General features: G+C 35.1%; 1 protein-coding gene across 10 annotated transcripts in view; it reads left to right on the plus strand.

Annotated features, from left to right (window-relative positions):
• LOC123672359 (glutamate receptor ionotropic, kainate 2-like) overlaps positions 1-21,463 on the plus strand; it is a 528,220-nt gene that overhangs the window by 423,771 nt on the left and 82,986 nt on the right. Inside the window, exon 14 of one of the 10 annotated variants that reach the window (XM_045606449.1) lies at positions 9,462-9,613. The exons of the other annotated variants lie outside the window; for them this stretch is intronic. Coding sequence (XP_045462405.1) covers positions 9,462-9,488 — 27 coding nt within the window. The 3' untranslated portion in view covers positions 9,489-9,613. Of the gene's footprint in view, positions 1-9,461; positions 9,614-21,463 lie in introns of those variants that run through there. 10 annotated transcript variants of the gene reach the window in all.

Raw genomic sequence — 21,463 nt, forward strand, 5'->3', positions numbered from 1 at the left:
GCTAACGATACAAGGTTTCCGAAAAAATGTTTTATATTCTAGACGGATACCCAGTGAAGGATCTACCGGCATAGTGACGGGGTCCAAGGGGCGGAGCCCCGTCGGCGAGTAGAGCGAGTTCTTCAAATGTACTCTCACACTCCACTATCGCGAAATGTATCTCGAACTTCATGTAACTTTGTCGAACCGATACCGTTATTGCCTAATCTTTAAATCTATCAATTCTACTATCACCCCGTGACAGAACCAAAAAAAAAAAAATATATATTATTGAATTTCCCAAACTCTTAACTGCGGTTCAAATGTATTTATCTCCAAAAAAACTTATACCGCCTAACTTCTTCTAGCTACAGATTTCCACGATTTACCTTCAACTCTTAACTTCCCAATTTCCGCGACCAATTCCCGAACCGATTCTTGAGTTCCCTGAACTCCCCGGGACTAACTGTTTCCCAAAACTTACTCGTCACTAACTGATTAATTTGTCTATGATTTGGCCAAAGGTTACCTATTTCCCGCCCCCGATTGGCGTACCTTCAAAAAGAACGTCTTGGTTTTTTTTCCCGTAGTTGCCAAGTTTTTCTCTTCCCACGGATCGAATGTTCTCATAAGGAGACCACTCAACAAACTTCGATAAAACTAATTTTTAACACCCTATAAGATATATTCTTATCGCCTGAGGTCGAGACTGCACCTAAGTATCGACTTGTACAAAAATATTTCCATCATCCAGATTTGACAAATACGACCAATAGGGAACCCATAAATCTCGCACTTTATTAGTCGCCATGAAGTCTAGTGTCAAGTGCCTAACCTTACATCGTCTTCGAAAAGGGTCTCGTCCTCCTACCGCACGTTGGCGACGTCCAGACCCAATAATCGAGAATCTAAAATTCCCGATTTGAAAAATATGACATCGGTTGCCATAACTTTTCCCTTATTCTCCTTGTTTTCTGTCCAATAGTTCATCATCTCCCAAACACATATAACCAAAGTATATACAATAATGCAATAACCAATCAAGCATTCATATCAAAACATATCAAACCAAAAAAAAGTTGAATTGACTTATTTAAACTTGATCCCTCTAAAAAAAACTATTATTACTAAGATGGTATGTTCTTTTCTATTACTACATGATCAATTCCAAAAATTTTCAACCCAAATAAAAAATTTTCAGCCTAAAAAGAAAAACAAAATTCGACAAACAATCTTTTAAATATCTCTCCTCAACCACTTCACTGCTCCAACATGGAGTTCTGTGAGTTCACTTTCGCAATTCTAATACAATTTCGCGGTACATCCTAGTCTCGTCCTGACGGCTCCTAGTTTTTTCATTCAGGACGATATTTCGTTTCCTCCTGGACCCAAACTTCGCTTCAGGAATAACCTCCAAGGATAGGGAAGGGGGCATAGTGTCACTTGTCCTCAACGTTACACAAAGATCGTGAAATAAGTCTACATTTGCACTATTTTACGCATATCGTTTCTTATTCGCGATTCACTTCTTGTGCGTTTTTGGCAAGACTGGTAGTCTGCTCCACCATACATCAGAGTGTAGTTAAAGTACGATGAAATGTTGTTTTTATTCAACATCGTTGATGTCTTCCTCAGTATCCGCAGTGTATAACATGATCGGATTTGTGCGAAGTTACGGTTTGTGTAAACTTCTTCTGCATCCTCAGTTTCTTGCTGACTTTCTTCTCTTCATTTCCCCATACTTTTATCACGCAAATGAACAACTGAACAACTTCATCCATAACCTCCAACTTAACCCTTTCGCCTGGTTCCTCAACGAAACTGTCTACGCTTCTCAGGTGCTTACCGCAAACTGTAGTGTATTGTCTCTTGGAACATCACTTTAATCAAGTGTTCTCATCCGCACATAGACTATTTGCGATGACACTTACACACACGTTTAGAAGGAAGGTTATTCCCTTATCTACGATTTGGTCCTTCTTCACGACGGTTGGTTTCTCCTTCCTCGTACTACCTATATGAATTACATCAGACCAAAAAAAACATTTCTAAGAGGTTCATTACATTATATCTGAATCAGAACAAAACACACACAAAATATTATACATACAATAGAACATTCCACCCATTGCTACTATTCAACAAACATTGTGCTCACCTATGAACTGTAGACGAGGGATGTCCTTCAGCGACCGCAATGTTTTTTTCCAAGGAAATTTTAAACCAAACTGTTGGGGTCGTGGAATAATTAAATGAAAGGTTCAATTTATTTTCAACCATATTTTCTATTCTTTATATTTTGATACACTTTTATTTTACAGCTATTCTCTCAGTCATCATACGTACTCTACACACTTCATCTGAATAATAATCATGAAATTAGTTGTCAATATCACTGTCATTAAACATAAAACAGTGTTACCAATCATATAATTCAATAAATCTAAGATTACATATTTATCATAAATAACACACCTCCTCAAATCTATAATCTTGATTTCTTACACTAAGCTTTATTGATATTTTCAGAAGACTAGACTAATCCTAATTCTACTCTATTTTTTAAAAACTGGTTCTTATCTAAACTTTTAGTTAAAATGTCTGCTAAGTTATGTTTCGATTCAATCTTTATAATGTCAATTATACCCTTTTCATAATTTTCATTTATGTAATGATATTGTACTTCGATATGTTTCGAATTTTTCGTAAAATTGCCGTATTTAGCAATGGCAACTGCATCAAGTTTTACACCAAATGATTCAGACCACAAGTTTCTGATGAAAACTATCTCTGTCACTGCTTCAGACATAGCAACGTATTCTGCGAAAGTTGAACATTTAGTAACTGCATTTTGTTTATGTGTTTTCTAGAAAACCAAGTTCCCAAATAATCTAACTACAAAACCTGTGGTAGATTTTCTATCTACGTTATCGCCTGCGTAATCAGAATCTACCATACAATCAAGTAATAGCATATTTGTAATGTGTTCGGTTGTAACAACTTTGATATCGATTTAGATAATTCACACTATATGCTATATCTGGCCTAGTGCCTGTAATAATATATAATAATTCACCTATTAAATTTCTATATTTAATGCTATCATCTGTTTCACTAACTTGTTCTAATTTCAAGTTCGTTTCCATCGGAGTATCATACAGCTTAGTATGTTCTAAATCATATTTTATTGCCAAAGATTCAATTTATTTTGTTTGACATAAAGTCATTCTATTCCTATTTTCATTATAATCAATATCCAAGGCAATATAACTTTTAATTTTTCCTAAGTCTTTCATTGCAAATCTTTTCATTCAACTAGCTTTCGCCTCAATAATTTTAATTTTATCTTTACAACAAATTAACAGATCATCAATGTTAGATCTCGTGAGATTTTTCACTCGATTTACTGGTGGGTTTGTTTGTATAACTAACTTTCGTGGGGTAATGATTTAGGTTGACACTGATAACACACTGTTTAAGTAATATGATTGTATATTACATATAAATAGATAATTTAAGATTTAAAAATGAATAATTATTAGTGATGCTGTTATGCTTGTGTATAATGCTTGTTTTACGATTGGAACTGACTCAGAAGTGAGCTTTTTGGGTGGTGCATCAAGCTCGAGGAATGCTGATAATGCGCATGGCATAAATTGAGTCAATCGCAATCGATACGAATCAATACATGCCGCCCCCCTTGAAAGGATCGGCTTTCAAAATGATATGATATAAATGTCTATTGTCTTTCTCAATCTAAGAGTTTATCGGAAGAACACAGACCTTGGTCACTGGTCGTTTTAAAACACCATTAGCGGTTTTCACATTAACTACCCGCACTATTCCGTCTTTGCCTGGAAATACCTCGATGATACGGCCCATTTTCCAACACAAAGGAGCTGTATTGTCGTCCTTGAGTAGCACCAAAGTTCCAGTTTCCAGGTTCAGGTGAGGTTGACGCCACTTCATCCTCTCTTGAAGATGATTCAAGTATTCATGCGACCATCTTTGCCAAAAATGTTGGGTTTGTCGCTGAATACCTTTGAAGTGGGATAGGCGGTTGCTTGGAATACGTTTCACATCTTCTTGAGGTAAAGTGGTCAATGGTTCGCCAATAAAGAAGTGTGCCGGTGTGAGAGGTGAGAGATCGTTGGAATCGTTAGACATAGGGGATAATGGTCGGGAATTGAGTACTGCTTCAATTTGAGTTACTGCAGTGTATAGACCCTCAAAAGTGAAATGTGAATTTCCAATGATTCTCTTTAAATGAAATTTGGTCGTTTTCACGCATGCCTCCCACAAACCTCCGAAATGAGGAGCATATGGTGGAGAAAAATGCCAATTTATTTTCTTCATACTAATGAATTCATTGAAAGGCTCATCATGCTTGAGCTTTGACGAAATAACTTTCAATTCACGTTCGGTGCCGACAAAATTGGTACCGTTATCACTGTAAATGTCGGTACAAACACCCCTTCTTGACACAAATCTCGTTAAACATTTTAAGAATGACTCCATAGAAAGATCATCAGATAGTTCGAGATGAGCTGCCTTTGTGACAAAGCATACAAAGATACACAAATAACATTTGATGATTTTTCTATTTTTAGTTTTGTCATCCTTAATGTAAAATGGACCTGCGAAATCTATGCCAGTTGTTGAGAATGGTCGTTGTGGTTTTAAACGTGAATGTGGAATATCTCCCATTTGATATCGACTTTCAATTGGTTTTGATCTGAAGCAAGTTACAAATTTGCGTAAAACTCCTCGAACGGCGCTGCGACCGTTGATTGGCCAAACATTTGATCTAACCGCCGCAAGAGTTGCTTGAGAACCTGCATGTAGATGCCTTTAGTGCTCAGGTTCAATTATCAATTTAGTGTAGTTGCAAGTATGTGGTAATAGAATTTGATGTTTTTGATTGTAGGAAAGGTTGGAATACTTTAATCTTCCTCCTACTCTGATCAAACCAAGAATGGTTTCAATGATATGATTTTGCTATTTGGAGATAATTGTTTAGATTTTTGTAGTAATAGAAGCTCTGAAGAAAATGCGTGTTTTTGAATGAATTTGCAAACGGTAATGAGGGAATTGTCGAGTTCGGATTTTGTTAATCGACCGGAAAAACGAGCTTCAGGAATTGAGATTTTTGAATTGTTTGCAAATCGCAGGCAGTAGGCTTTAACTCTATGGAGTCTTGTAAGGGAAGAAAAATGATCTATGATGCTCATATCTTGAGTTTCTTCAGTTGTGATCAGAGTTATATCAACTTTCTTGAATTCAGGAATTTCCGATAAGGGTAATATGTTGGTTTCTGGCCAGAATGATTTTGCTTGGGATATCCAAGGAGGACCGTTCCACCATATTTTGCATTCCTTTAATTCCTTCGGATTAAAACCTCGTGATATTATATCTGCTGGATTTGATTCTGAGGGAACGTGATTCCACTGATTTTTATTCGAATACTGCTGTATTTCAGTTACCCGATTTGCAACGAAGGTTTTGAGTTGATGTGGTTCTGTATTTATCCATGCTAATGCAATACTGGAATCGCTCCAATAATAAGTGCAATCAATTTCATTTGTCATGGCTTGAAGAACCTTCTGCGATAGCTGAATACTCAATAGAGCCGCGCAAAGTTCGAGCTTAGGTAATGATATCGTTTTAAGAGGCGCGACACGGGATTTTGCACATACTAAATGCACATGAATTTTGTTGAATTTTTCAATAGATCGAAGATAACAACAAGTTCCGTAAGCCCTTTCAGATGCGTCTCCGAAACAATGCAATTCTATGGATCTAGGATTTGGACAGATAATATGCCTGGGAATGTTAACCGAGTTCAAATGGAGTATTTGACTGAAAAATTCTAACCATGAAGAATGTAGATTTACTGGAAGGCTTTCGTCCTAATGAAGCCCTAGTTCCCATAGTTTTTGAATGATTATTTTGGCCTTGATAGTACAAGGTCCAATTAAACCCAAGGGGTCGAAAATTTGAGCTATTGCAGAGAGTATTGTTCGTTTTGTGACATTCGATGTCTGATTATAAGACACGATAAACTTGAAAATATCATCTTCCGAGTTCCATGTCAAACCTTATGTTTTTGTTGTTTTGTCATCGGTGATAACAGTTTGGGATGATTGAGATTTTATTTCAGTGATGTTTTCTAAAATCTTACAGTTATTTGATACAAATTTTCTGAGATTGAAACCAGCTGAATTGAGAATATGTAACAGTTCTGATAGAACTTGCTTGCCATCTTCAATGGAATTGAAACCTGTTAACAAGTCATCCACATAAAAACTGGTGGTGATAACTTGACTAGCTCTAGGGAATTTTGATTGATTGTCTTTAGCCACTTGGAACAAAGATCTAATAGAAAGAAATGATGCACTGGCAGTTCCATAAGTGACTGTGTTTAGCTGATAATGACGAAGTTCCTCAGATGGGTCAGAACGCCATAATATCCGTTGAAAATCACGGTGATCATCTCGTATTTTTACCATTCAATACATTTTCTCTATATCGGCTGTTACAACATATTGATAGGTTCGAAATCTTGTGACGATTGTAAACAAATCATCCTGAATGGTAGGACCAACTTTCAAAACATCGTTTAGAGAAATTCCACTCGAGGTTTTTGCTGAACCGTCAAAAACAACTCGGAGCTTTGTTGTAGTGCTGGACATTTTTATTACGCCATGATGAGGTAAATAATAAATTGAATTTTTTGTTGAATCGTTCGAAGGGTTTATCTGTGTCATATGTCCGTGTTCTTCATATTCGTTCATGAAGGAGACATATTGTTTTTTAAATTGAGAATTTTTAGAAAGTTTTTTCTCAACGGAATAAAACCTCTTGAGTGCGACATCGAACGAATCACCAAGTTGGTTCATGTTTTCTTTGAAAGGCAAACTGACAATAAATCTACCAGATCCATCACGAATTGTAGTTTCCATGAAATGTTTCTCGCATTCTACTTCTTCGGGTGAGTATTGAACTTGTGCTGGACATTCTTCTATTTTCCAAAACCGCTCTAGTAAATCGTGAATATTGTTATTGTTTCGTAGAGTTATGTTGCAAATTGAACTTGAAGAGTTTGCTTGGGATATCGGTAAGGGCCCGGAAAATATCCAACCAAGTTTTGTTTTTTGTAGAACCGTATGATTACTCAGTAGATTTATACGTCCGACACAAATTAAATCCCAGAAAATAGAAGCTCCAATAAGCATGTCGATAGGACCGGTTTCATTGAATTTTTCATCTGCCAAAATGACATTCGATGGAATTTTGAGATTATTGATATTGAAAGAAACAGCTGGTAAATCCTTTGTTATTTTGTTGGATATCAAAAAGGGTACATCTTTCAATATGTATGAATTTGTTGTTTATTTGAAAGTCGCTGAAGTTTTTTGGAGTACAGATGTTATATATGAACCGAAACCTTCAACTGAATGGGTAACCTTTGAGGTAGGGAGTTCTAAGATTTTGAATAACTTCTCAGTGATGAAATTTGACTGAGAACAGTTATCGAGGATAGCTCGACATTTGTGCGTGTTGCCATATTTATCGAAAATGAGGACGTTTGCTGTAGAAAGCATAACATATGAGTCAGTATGCGATGAGCAGGCAGTGAGAGTTGAAAAATTAAAAATAGCATTTGAATTATCATTCTCATTTTTTTGTGAAGTTGCGGAGGTAGTTGCATTTGAATATTGTTCCTTGTCTAAATGTAATAAGGTGTTATGTCGAAGAGAACATTTTTTGCAAGAATGTGGATTTTTACAATCTCTTGACGTATGTCCTTTTCGTAGGAAGTTATTGCATGCATTAAGTTTTCTTGCCTCAATTATACGTTGTGGTACACTGAGCTTCAAAAAATTTACACATGTGAAAAGAAAATGATCTTTTTTGCAAAAAATGCACACTAGATCTGTGGTGGCAACATTTGCAACACTTGAATTATGAATGTTCCTTTTCATGAAATGTTGAGTTGCAGAATTATGAACCTTTTTATTGGAATGTAATCCTTCTAGGAGTTGACACCTTTGATTCAAAAATGAAGTGAATTTTTTCAATGTAGGTAGCTCTGATTGGATATTCAATGCGTGCTCCTCCCACTCACGTTTAGTGGTTACATCTAATTTCGATGAGACGAAATGAATAATGATAGTGTCCCATTTGTCTACAGGTAGTCCTAATGATTCGAGACTTCTGAGATGCTGATTGATAGTATCAATTATATTTCTGAGTAGAATGTGCGACTCTTTTTGCACATTCTGTAAATAAGTTATGGCATTTAAATGTGTTTGAATTATATCCCTTTTATTTTCATAACGTTCGCAAAGGAGATCCCACGCTTTATCGTAATTTGCTTCAGATACTTCCAAAGCTGTTAAAACATTTGCAGCTTCGCCTTTAATACACGATTTCAGGTACCAACATTTTTGAATATTACTGATAAATTGGCAGTTATGTATCATCGCTTTGTATGTATGAGAAAATTGAAGCCACTTTTTGTAAGCTCCATGAAACTCCGGTAAATTTAATTTTGGCAATTTTGAATTTGAATTTTCTATTGTTGATTTATTGATAATATTTTGACTGTTAGAAGGGAAGTTTTTATCGACAGGTTATGTGAATTGTTTTATTAATCGTTTTGCTTGGCCAACAGTTTTAAAATAAAAGTTTTCAAGATATTCTCTCTCGGAGAGGTGATCTTCAACTGTGGTGTTTATATCGATTCATTCCAATTCAGATTGAATATTGTCTAATTCATTCCATAACGTTTCCAATTTTTCCAAACGTGTTTTTAATTCTTCTAAAATGCTATCGTCTGTTATGGTTTGCAAGAATTTTGAAAATCGTGTTATATGTGCTTTTATACTGCCGCGGAAAGTTTTAATTTGTTCTTCGGTCATTTTGAATAATGAGAATCTATACAATACAAATTGAAAATGAAGCAAGAATAAAGGAAAGGCTCACTTGAATATCTCAATGATAACTGAGATTTTGAGCTGCGTCGATCGGCTTGTCCACACTGTTGCTACGCCACTGACTACTGCATCTGCTGACGTGTTGAATGCCGTACCTGTTGACTGCAGTACCTGTTGACTACAGTACCTGCTAATGCTGAATGGTTTTGATGTTGATTTGAAACTCCAACGAAAGTTAACACTGGAAATAATTGATGATGCTTGATTTGCTTGATTCGAAGGACCTGAGTTGTGTCGATTGACTTTGGCTTGGTTACGCTTGGTTCACATCGGGCTCGAAGCGGCCATGTTAGATCTCGTGAGATTTTTCACTCGATTTACTGGTGGGTTTGTTTGTATAACTAACTTTCGTGGGGTAATGATTTAGGTTGACACTAATAACACACTGTTTATATAATATGATTGTATATTACATATAAATAGATAATTTAAGATTTAAAAATGAATAAGTTAATAAAATTACTTATATAGTTTTTTTTCCAGAATGTATGGTTTTGTGAAATGGGATAATTTCTTTTTAACTTCTGCAAGTTTCCGACATTATTATATTAGTGATGCTGTTATGCTTGTGTATAATGCTTGTTTTACGATTGGAACTGACTCAGAAGTGAGCTTTTTGGGTGGTGCATCAAGCTCGAGGGATGCTGATATTGCGCATGGCATAAATTAAGTCAATCGCAATCGATAGGAATCAATACAATCAACAAATATCAGTATATAAACTGGATCTTTGTTTGTATTGTTTACAAATAAACAGTGATCATAGTAACTTCTAACGAAACCAAGTTTTTCAATGAATTTGTTAAAACAGTCATACCATGCTCTAGCACTTTTCCTGAAACCATTGAGAGCCTTTTGCAATTTATAAACTTTATTATCCGCAGTTTCATGACCTTTTGGTTGATTTATAAACATTTCTGACTTAATAACACTATTTAGAAATGCAGTTTCAACATCCATTTGTTCTATGAATTAACTATTTTCACAACTGAATTACAAAAAAATTTTTAATGTTTGCATTTTTCCTACGGGTGAATAAACATTCTCAAGAGATTCCTTCTGCTGGAATCCTCTCACAACCAATCTAGCTTTATAGACATTATCATTTTTCTTTTTAAAAACCCACTTCACATCAATAACCCTTTTATCTTTTGGCGTATCAACAATTTGCCATGTATTATTTTTCATTAGGCTATTCATTTCAGAGTCCATTGCGATTTGCCATTTTTTAGAATCATGAGAGTTTGTCGCCTCCTCGAAAGTATTTGGTACATTTGGATCAATATAATTTACATAAACAAAATGCGATACTGGATTACCATATCTAGAAAGCGGACTTTTCTTTTGTTTTGATTTTCTTTCTACCACTAGATCATTTGGATTATCATTATGACTATCAGAAACAGATTCAGTCGCATCTACACATTCTTCAGACTCACTTTTTACTATTATATCATCTTTTATATTCGAATCATGTTGGATATCACGACGGTGGGAGGTCGTGATATCCAACATACGGAGGAGTTGGCATTGAAGGTGGAAATGATGGCAGTGGAGTGGTTTCAAACAAATGGTCTCAAATGTAACATGGATAACACCGAAAAAATGCTCTTCACTTTGAGGCATTCGGATCGTGCAATTGGGGGCACCTCATTGAAGTTTCTGGGAGTTCATTTGGACCCAACCCTAACATGGAGCACACATATCGACTCAGTTGTTAAAAAATTAGTAAAGAACACATTTTTGCTGCGTAATCTGGTTGACTCTGTTTCAGTGAGGATTTTCAAAACTGTATACCACTCACTGATAGAAACACATATGAGATATTGTGTTGTGTTATGGGGAAATGGCTCTAGTTGTGAGAGAGTATTTCAAATACAGAGAAGAGCCATTAGGTTGGTTGCAGGATTGGGCTACAGGGAAGACTGTAGGAGGGCATTCATTGCACTGAATGTGATGACTTTCCCATCGTTGTACATTTATGAATGCTTAATATATGCACATAAAATCCATGATAGTAAATTAAAAAATAGTGATTTTCATTCTTACAATACTAGGAAAAAGGATGACATGAGACCTGAATCACATCGTTTAGAGAAGACAGGGCGGAGTGTAGAATGTATGGCTTACAAAATGTTCAATTTGATGCCTGGGCATGTGAGAGACAAACCATCACAAGTTTTCAAAAATATAATTATAAAATATCTGAAGAGAAAAGCGTTCTTCAGTGTGGCTGAGTTTCTGTCGGATGATTTTTCATTTGAATGTTGAAATATTTCACATATTATTGTTATATATGACTGTTTGTATAATTGTGTTTTGACTTGTGTAATCCAACATGAAATGTAAGTTGTAACTAGCACCAAATAAATATTATTATTATTATTATTGATACACTTTTATTTTACAGCTAATTTCTCAGTCATCATACGTACTCTACACACTTCGTCTTAATAATAATCATGAAATTAGTTGTCAATGTCACTGTCATTAAACAGAAAACAGTGCTACCAATCATATAATTCAATAAATCTAAGATTACATATTTATCATAAATAACACAAACAACACGACGAATACTAATTGAATTATCTAAAATATCAAGCTGGTTCTCGCTCTCCGAGTTAGCGAGTCCCTGGAATCTACGAAAAGGGCAGGAGCCGATTCACATCTTCTGAAGGTTATATCTCTAAGGCCCAGTTTCACCAAACAGCACTTGATCCCAGATTGATTAAACTCCGCTTGTTACTAAAGCAGGCTCAACAGTGTTTTCTGTTTCACCATGCATCAACCCGTCCGAAGATGATCGCGATTAACCAAATCGCGATTAAATAGTCAAACCATTTGGCAACGTTGTGAACAAAAAGTTATATAGTGTTCTGTATCGTATTAGCAGTGATGACCACCATTGGCGCTAGGTGTCAGGTGTCATTCATTCATAACTCATAATATTTCAAATCATTTGTCATCTTGTAAACAAAAAACGAAGTTAATTTTTGCCGAAAATGTCGAGTGATGTGCTTCGAAATGTCGGAAACTTGCAGAAGTTAAAAAGAAATTATCCCATTTCACAAAACCATACATTCTGGAAAAAAAACTATATAAGTAATTTTATTAACTTATTTATTTTTATTAACAAGTTTAACTGCTTCTTAAATAATATTTCAATCAAACATATCAATAAATTATTCTTTGCAATAAATTTCATAAAACACAAAAACAAAGTTTACGTGTATTTTAAATGGGAAATATTGAGCCTATACATATAGTCATATTTTGATAAAATTGAGCCAAAAATTATAAATTTCCGGAAAAATAATTACATAGACAAGAGTTCCATACTGATAAATAATTATTAATCTCAACTTGAAAGGTTATAATCCTCCAAAAATGGCCGATTAGTGCTAAATCGCGATTGGTCGATTAAATGGCGCTTTGGAGTGTGGTGAAACGCTACATTACATTAATCGTGATCTAAGGCCTCACTTAAGAGCCAAGTCAAGATTAAAGCATTTGGTGAAACTGGGCCTAAGATTTTCCTCACGTTACCCATCGCGACGTTACGCTATTCTAACCTATCTCCTACTATTACTTAACTAGTTCTACATTAAACCTAATCCAAAAAAATCTACAATAGACGAAAAAAAAAATTCCATTCAATTTACCATTCCCGCGATATCCCAGGCTGTCTTTCGCGATTAGTAGTAGCCCCATCTATCCGGTGGGCGCCTTACTCTATTTGAACGTCGAACAGGAATGTCAACTTCTTCTACCGATTCTTCTTCGCTTTCCACCTGATCTTCATCCTGGTTTGTCCAAGTGGGGATCAAAAACGGGGGAAATTTTCCTAACTCCTCCTGTTCTTCGTCTGAATCTGTATCCAGGTCCGTATATCCCGATCTCACGCGTTTTTCTAATTTTTTCCCCATTTCATTACCTCGTGCAGAGTACGGTTTTAATCTATTGACATGAACAACTTGTTCATCTCTTTCTCCGCATTTTCTTACCCTACACGTCACGGGATCAACTATTTCGGTTACTCTATACGGTCCAGCGCAGTTTTTCAATGATTTTTTGATAATCCCCTTTTTGCGCTCATTTCCCTCAAACATACTAAATCCGCTAACTTGAACTAAGGGTCCACTGATTTCGTATCAACTCTAGTCACCCTTGCCGATTTTTCTGCCTGGATATTTTGATTAGCTATCTCGTGAATTTGTCTTGTCTCTAATTTTATTTTTTCACCGACTAAGTTCTTCCTTTCCGTATTGTTCTTCAATTTGACCGGTATTAACTCTTCCGAACGTACCGGAATGACTACCCCTGATTCCAAAGTGATATCAGTTTTTCTGATTTCCTTTGCCGTTGTGACCGAATCATCTCTCCCGACGTCTAAGTCCCTCAAATTCTCTAATTTCGTCATTTTACTCAACGTCAATCCCTGTTCCTCGATATCCCTTATAATTTCTCGTTTAATACTGCCAACCCTTTCTTATCTCATTTTGAATTTCCAATGTCTTCATACTGCGTTTCAACCTCAAGTTCCCTAAGTTTATTTGCTTTTGGAAAATATCATTATTTATGTGACCTCTCATCTGTTTTTCGACCGATTGAATGTTGGTTTTCTCATCATTCGTCGCATGTGAATTGTAGTGGTGACCCACGGGTTTGCTCGTCTCTTTGTAATCACCGATTACTCACGAATATCTTAAGCTATTTTATTGAAAATTACATCAATAAAAAGCAGTGAAACTCGCCGATCCAGTTAAATATCGATCAAATCGCAATATTCAAACACAAAGTGTAATATTGAATAAATTGCATAAAAGTGTAGACCAATAACAGCATATGTTGTAAAAACTAGCTTCTTATCAGTCCATACCTGAAATATCAGAAACAAAAGGCTACCATACACACACGGGTGCAACGAGATGTCTAATTCCTGCAGTGCTTGCCACGATAACTTTATCGTGAATACAAAGATGATCAAATGCAACTTCTGCAAGTCAGAATATCATCCACAATGTACGCGAATTAAAGATTCGCTCTACAAAGTAGTTATCGAATCCAAAAATATCTGCTTCTTCTGCGATGGCTGTGTTGAAGAAGTGAAGATGAAACTACTCCCAGGAACTGACAACAACCCTGAACATGAGGAAGATCCTCCAACACCTAAACACGAAATGAAAGAACATACAAAGACCATAATGGAAACAATACAAAAAACCTTTATAGATCTAAAAACTGAGATAACAACACTGAAAGAATCCAACATCGGTCTAGTACGCCTTTTATCTTCGCGAGATCTTATTGAAACCAAGGAAAAAAGGATTCATGATGGAAAAAATATGAGATCAAATGAATTACAAAAGACTTCTGAGATTTCAAAAAGAGGTCAAGAAAGAACAGTAAAAAAAGCGACTTTTGCTGAGAAAACAAAGAATAAAACATCATTGAGAGAAATAAATTCAGTTGTAGACTGCGAACAGATAGAAGAAGAACCATCTACAGTAGCAACTAACGCCAAAAAGAAGAGAAACAACTTCGTAAAGGGCACTGGAACCCCCAATAACTTACTAAAACCAGCCCCAAAGGGAAGAAACTGGATATGGATTGGCGGTTTGCAATCCGATACAACAGCTGAGAATATCCAATCATATGCGGAGAAACAATGGCCAAATAAGGATATCTTATGTTTTGATTTAAAGTCTAAAACGCCTAAGAAGTCCTTCAAATTCGGTAGCAGCGACCTGTCACTTGAGGAGCTCCTTCAACCTGGGGCATGGCCTGATGGAGTAAGAGTTAGATTATTTCGAAATCTTCAATCAATCCACAACTAAGCATACAGCTTCTGCCACCCTCCAAAGACCATTAATAAAAAATATACCTCTAGCCTTAACTTGCTATTACCAAAATGTTAGAGGATTACGCACCAAACTAAATGAGTTTTCCCTCGCAATCTCTAATGTAGACTATGATGTAATTTTTTTAACCGAAACGTGGCTGTCCCCGGATTTCAATAATGCTGAACTAGGCATGAAAAACTATAATATTTATAGGAAAGACAGAGACAGTAACACGAGTACTAAAAAAATTGGAGGTGGTGTCCTAGTGGCCGTTAAATTAAATTTCATATCTCATTCAATTTTGATCGATTCCAATGTCGAACAAATTTTTGTACTGATGAAAGCAAATTCAGAAACTTTCATTTTATCTAATGCTTACATTCCGCCCGGCAGTACCGATACCCTGTATGAATCCTACCTAAATGAACTCGAAACAATGGTTGATAACTACGATAATATAAATCTGATATGCTGTGGAGATTTTAATATATCTGGCGAATGTTGGGACACATCTGATGCGAACGGTTTTTGAGTTATGACTAGACCGCAGTTTCTTGGGAGTAACACAGCAGCACTTATCAACTTAAATCAAATAAATACAACAAGGAATGTTAACAATGCGTTATTAGATCTTATATTTGTTTCATACGATGATATCCACGCTACAAAATCACCTGATGAACTGGTTCGGTGCAACCCTCACCATCCTGCCTTAAACTTCCACATAAAATTATCAGACAATAATGAAATTAATCATGATACTCCTGTTCTTTCATATTATGATTTCAAGACGGCAAACTTCAATTGTATTATTGAAAGTTTAGCTAACATTGAATGGAACTTGGTTATCTCTGATGAAATAGAGAAAAGTACAAATATGTTTTACGATGTTGTATTCGAGATCATTGACAAGTATGTACCGAAAAGGCTCAAAAGGCAAAATACGTTTCCGCATTGGTTTTCATCTAACTTAAAGAAATTAATCTCTCTTAAAAAAGCAGCACACAAGAAATTTAAACTCAATCAACGGGAAGAAGACTACATCGAATTTGTTAGAATTAGAAGGGAATGCAAGGAAGAATCTGAAACTTGCTATAAAAACTATATAAAATCAGTGGAGGAGTCTATTGGCGTCAACCCAAAATTTTTCTGGAAATACGTTAATGATTTAAAAGAAGACAACACTCTTCCAAACACTATGTACTTGAATGACGAAATATGCAGTAACACACGGGATATAGTCGAATTATTTTGGAGAAATTTTGCGACGGTCTATAAATCAACCAATCCCAGAAATATCGACATCCACTATGAAAAATACGTCCACATAAATAACTGTGTCCTTACTGTCGAAGAAGTCCTAAACGGACTTTGCTTACTGCCGGAAAAAAATGACGGAGGCCCCGATGACATTCCTTCCGTATTTTTGAAGCGATGTCGAGTTGAATTGGCATCTCCATTATGTGATCTATTCAATCTATCTCTGCGTTCTGGTCGGTTTCCTACCCAATGGAAACTCAATTATATAATCCCAAGATTCAAATCCGGTGACAAGAGCAATGTTAAGAATTATAGACCAATTTGTAAATCATTATACATACCAAAGTTGCTCGACACCCTGCTAGTGAACATGATATCACCATACTTCAGGCATATAATTATAGATGAACAACATGGATTCATTTCGAAAAGATCAGTCACGACCAATCTTTTGACTTACTCAAACTCGATATTAGAAGCCATGAAGAATGGAAACCAAGTTGACTCTATATATACGGATTTCAAGAAAGCATTCGATTCGGTTGCGCATTGATTGCTTATTGATAAACTCAAGGCACTAGGAATCGACTCTCCGTTTTTAGATTGGTTGGCTGATAGAATAAAAAACATTAAACTAAAGGTGCTCATATCAGGCATATGTTCAACGGAATTCATTATGGAATCCGGTATACTCCAGGGTTCGCCTATTTCGGGGCTTTTATTTATCCTATTTATAAACGATATGGGAAGAGCTGTCAGGTTCTGTTCATTTCTACTTTTCGCGGACGACTTCAAACTTTTTCGTCAAATAACATCACTCGACGATTGTGAACTGTTACAACTAGATTTGAATGCTATTATGGAATGGAGCGCAACAAACGAAATGGAATTCAACATCGAAAAATGTCATGTGATGAGATTCAATAGATTAGAATCACCACATCTGTTTGAATACAAGATGAACCAGATAGCTTTGAGAGAGTCGTCGATTGTGAAAGATCTTGGGGTGTATTTCGATACGAAAATGAACTTTATACATCAGATACAATATGTAACAAACAGAGCGTTCAAAATGCTCGGGTTCGTGAAAAGAACAATGAAACATTTCAAAAATTTAAATGTTTTGAAAACAGTTTACTGTAGCAATGTCAGAAGTGTTCTAGAATATTCCACAATCGTTTGGTCACCGGCTTATGCTGTACACAGACAAAGTATCGAACGTGTTCAAAGAAAATTTTTAAAATGGATAGCCTTCAAATTAGATCTTCCCCTATCAACGGAGAGTTACGAAATTGTCCAAATTTGAACTGAACTTAAGAACACTAGAAATGAGGCGAAAAAACTTCGACATAATGTTTGTATACAAAATGCTGAACAATTTTCTCGAAAGTAAATACCTATTGAATCAAATAGGACTAAACTGTAAGCCAACATCTTTGAGATCCAGAGAGACGTTTCACGTGAGATTCAACCCAACCAACTACACGATGAATGGTCCAATCGATAGAGCACTTCGTTCAGCGAATGGTTGTGACATGGATCTATTCTCTACAACAATTTTTTCACTAAAACGATACTTCGAGTCCCAAGGCTTGATCGGTAGATGAAAATTCGAAGCTTGTAAAAAGTCATGTTTATTTTTGGTATTATATTTTGAACACTGTTTCTTTTTATTGGTTTTTTAATATTATGTAAAATGGCTTGTCCGTATAAATAAATAAATAAATTACGTGATTCACCCTCCTGAATTTCCGTTATTTCATTTCTTGGTATTTCTTCCGACTCATTTGGATTAAAGTAAATTTTCCTGATATTTCCGATCTTTAACTCATTACTAACTGGACCTGGTTGATAATGAGAATTATAACGAAATTGGGTTTCTCTCCAATTTTTCGTTGGGCATTCTCTCGACCAGTTTCCTGTCTGATTGCAGGAATAACATACCTCACTAATTCTTCTTACTGGTCTCCTGTAAGTCCGACATTCCCTCGCGAGATGACCCTGTTGGCCACAAGAATAACAGCCCTTTTTGACGTTTCGTTGAATGAACTATTTTCTTGATAGGGTTGAAGGTCAGGTTGTTGGAACAAAAACCACCTCTCAGACCATTGCCGACATGTTTCGACTTTATTCTAAAATCTTCTTCAGGGCTCTATAATAAATTACAAGATTTTTTTTTAAAACACTAATAAATAAATCATGTTGGAATATACAATGGCACATTACAATTGAATAAATAATTACATGAATATCTGAACAATACAATGCGAAAGAGATATTTTTAAAAACGAATAGTGAGAGAAACATTGAAAACAATCCAGCTCAGCATACAGGTACCTGACGATTTTACATTAAAAAGGGGAAACCAATTACTTACAGTCTATTTGCGGTTTTTTTGTCAGAATCATGAAATATACATCAAATTATAATCTAAAACGAACGAAATGATAAAACAGAAACAGACCACTATGATAATACATATGTTATAAGTAAATAATGAATGATGTTTATATCTACATAAATGACATTGACATTCAATTTGAATGATTAGTTCAAGTTATTTTTCCTTTTATTTTGTTGATGAGATAGTTATATTGAGATCATTTCATGTAGTAAGCGTTTTTTTAAAATTCTTTGGTGTCCCAATATTTTTATTGAATCGATGTTAAAATAAAAAGAATGGAGTGTATTTGACACATGTTCAGCTAGAGCGGTGTTGTTCTCCTTTTTCTTTTTCAGAAGGTTGAGTATGTTGAGGGAATTTCTCTTATGTTCAGAGATTCTATCTTTAAGATACCGACCTGTTTGTCCTATATATGTAGACTGACAATCCCTGCAACAAATCTTGTAGATAACATTACTTAACAATTCTTTTTGAGTTGTACTCTTTAACCTTGAGAAAAGCTTTCTGTTCGTGTTATCAGATCGAAAAGCTATGTCTACACCAAGCGATGGAAGAGTTCTTCTGATCTGCTCAGATAAACCCTCAACGTAAGTCAAGGCGTAAAATTTTTTGTTTTTTTATTATTTGGTCTTGAATCCGTTCCTTATTCCTTCTGTAAAAAATTTCTTCTATAATCTTGGTGGGATAGTCATTTTTCTGCAAAATAAATTTAATTTGGTTCAAGTTATCTTGGTGGAATTCTGGAGATGGCAGTTTCAGAGCTCAAATTTTCAAATTGTTGACAATATTAATTTTTTGTGTGATGGTGTGTTTTGAATTGAAATTCAAAACTCTGCCTGAAAAAGTAGGTTTTCGATACCAATTATATTTCATTTCATTACTGCGTCTTATCAGCAAAACGTCCAGAAAAGGTAAGGTGCCCTCCTGTGATTCGATTTCAATGGTGAATTTTAATCGTGAATGTACGCTGTTAAACACAGTGATGGTCTCATCTGCCTTATCGGCTGGTATCGACGTGCAGATATCATCCACGTATCTCTTAAAAATAGGTGTGCAGAAGGAAAGTCGGCCTAGAGCGATCTTTTGAATTTTTACCATAACAATGTCAGCCACCACAGGAACAAGACAGTTCCCCATTACAAGTCCAAAAATCTGCTTATAATATTTGTTGTTGAAAAGAAAGAAACTGCTTTCAACACAAAAATTGAAAAGTCGTAAGAATTCTTGCATTGATAGGGTTGTATGTGGCTTGATTTGATTCCATTTATTTTCTATTAATGTAATGGCAAGATCAATAGGTTTATTTGTGTATAAAGATGTTACATCAAGAGAAACCAGAATATAATTATCTGGGAGGATTACATTCTTTATATTATCTATGAACTCGAAAGAGTTCCTCACATATCTTTCATCTTTGTCGAAGGCATAGGACAATAGATTTGATAAAAATTTGGTAAGATTGTAGAGGGGACTCCCAATATAAGCAACAATAGGTCTTAAAGGATGATTGGTGAAAAGTATGCTTTGGGACATAAACCATTACTACATCTTTAGAACTTATAAGTGGTTTCATCTATTTTTCCTGCTTTGTATAAAGAGTATATCATCTTTTTTGCTTGAACTTTTTTGGTAGGATCTTCAGCTAATTCACAATATGTTGAGGTATCATTCAAAATATTCATCGCTTTTGAAATAAAATCCTGCCTCAACATAGCTACCGTTGTTTTGTTTTTGTCGGCTTTTGTGATGATTATGCCTTCATTAGTTCTAAAAAAATGTTTTGTTTCGTTGTACCATTTTATAATTGACCTGTCATAGTTTCCTCTATTATGTGATTTTGAGTTTACAAAATTTGTTATCAGATTTATGAGGGAATTTCGAATTAAAATTGTGTTGTTTTCATCTTCAGATTTAGACAAGATATACTCAACATCTAGAATTAATTCTTTTAAAGGAAAATTATTGCTTTTATATGGTAGGTTGAATTTATCTCCCAGACTCAACAAATACTGAGCATTGGCTGGGAAATGAATGCCAGTCAAATTAACAAACCATTTTTCGTCACATTCACTCACATCCAGTACGTTCAACTGAGCCGTCTTTAATCTCTCAAATTTTTTAATTTGTACTATTCTGGCTTTTTTGAATTCCGATTCGAAAATTACTTCGTTTCTAATATATAAATTGTTATAAATGTCGTCAGGGAGTTTTCTTGATAGTTTTGACTTTACTTTTTCTATTTTTTCTCTGAGACATTTCAAATTCCAATGAACTATGGAAACTTCCAATTTCATAATTTTTAATTTGAATGAATTGACAGTGTTGTTATATGTATTACAAAAACTAATTTTATCATGTAGCAATAATGTGTGATTAATTGACTGTTGAACATATTCAGGAAAAATACTTTGGTTCTTACAGTGGAGAAGAAATTTCCTATGGTTTTCATATCGTGCCAGCTTCTTTGTTGTCGATTGCAAATGGACTGTAAGTAATTGGTTTCTCTTTTTTAATGTAAAATCATCAAGTACCTGTAGGCTGAGCTGGATTGTTTTCAATGTTTCTCTCACTATTCGTTTTTGAAAATTCTTTTTTTGCATTGTATTGTTCAGATATTCATGTATTTATTTATTCAATTGTAATGTGCCATTGTATATTCCAACATGATTAATTTATTAGTGTTTTTAAAAAAAATCTTGTAATTTATTATAGAGCCCTGAAGAAGATTTTAGAATAAAGTCGAATCATGTCGGCAATTGTCTGAGAGGTGGTTTTTGTTCCAACAACCTTCAACCCTGTCAAGAAAATAGTTCATCATTAAAAAAGGTCTAAAACCAATAACTCATTCTGGTATTCCCGAGGTACTCATACTCAATTAACTTGAAATGAATAACACTGACACAAGATTTTATGCAAACATCCGAGAACACTATAAACAAGAAGTGATAAGTCTCATAAGAAGTTGGCAATCGACA

This window comes from Harmonia axyridis, chromosome 2, assembly GCF_914767665.1.
Source record: "Harmonia axyridis chromosome 2, icHarAxyr1.1, whole genome shotgun sequence".
Taxonomy (NCBI): domain Eukaryota; kingdom Metazoa; phylum Arthropoda; class Insecta; order Coleoptera; family Coccinellidae; genus Harmonia; species Harmonia axyridis.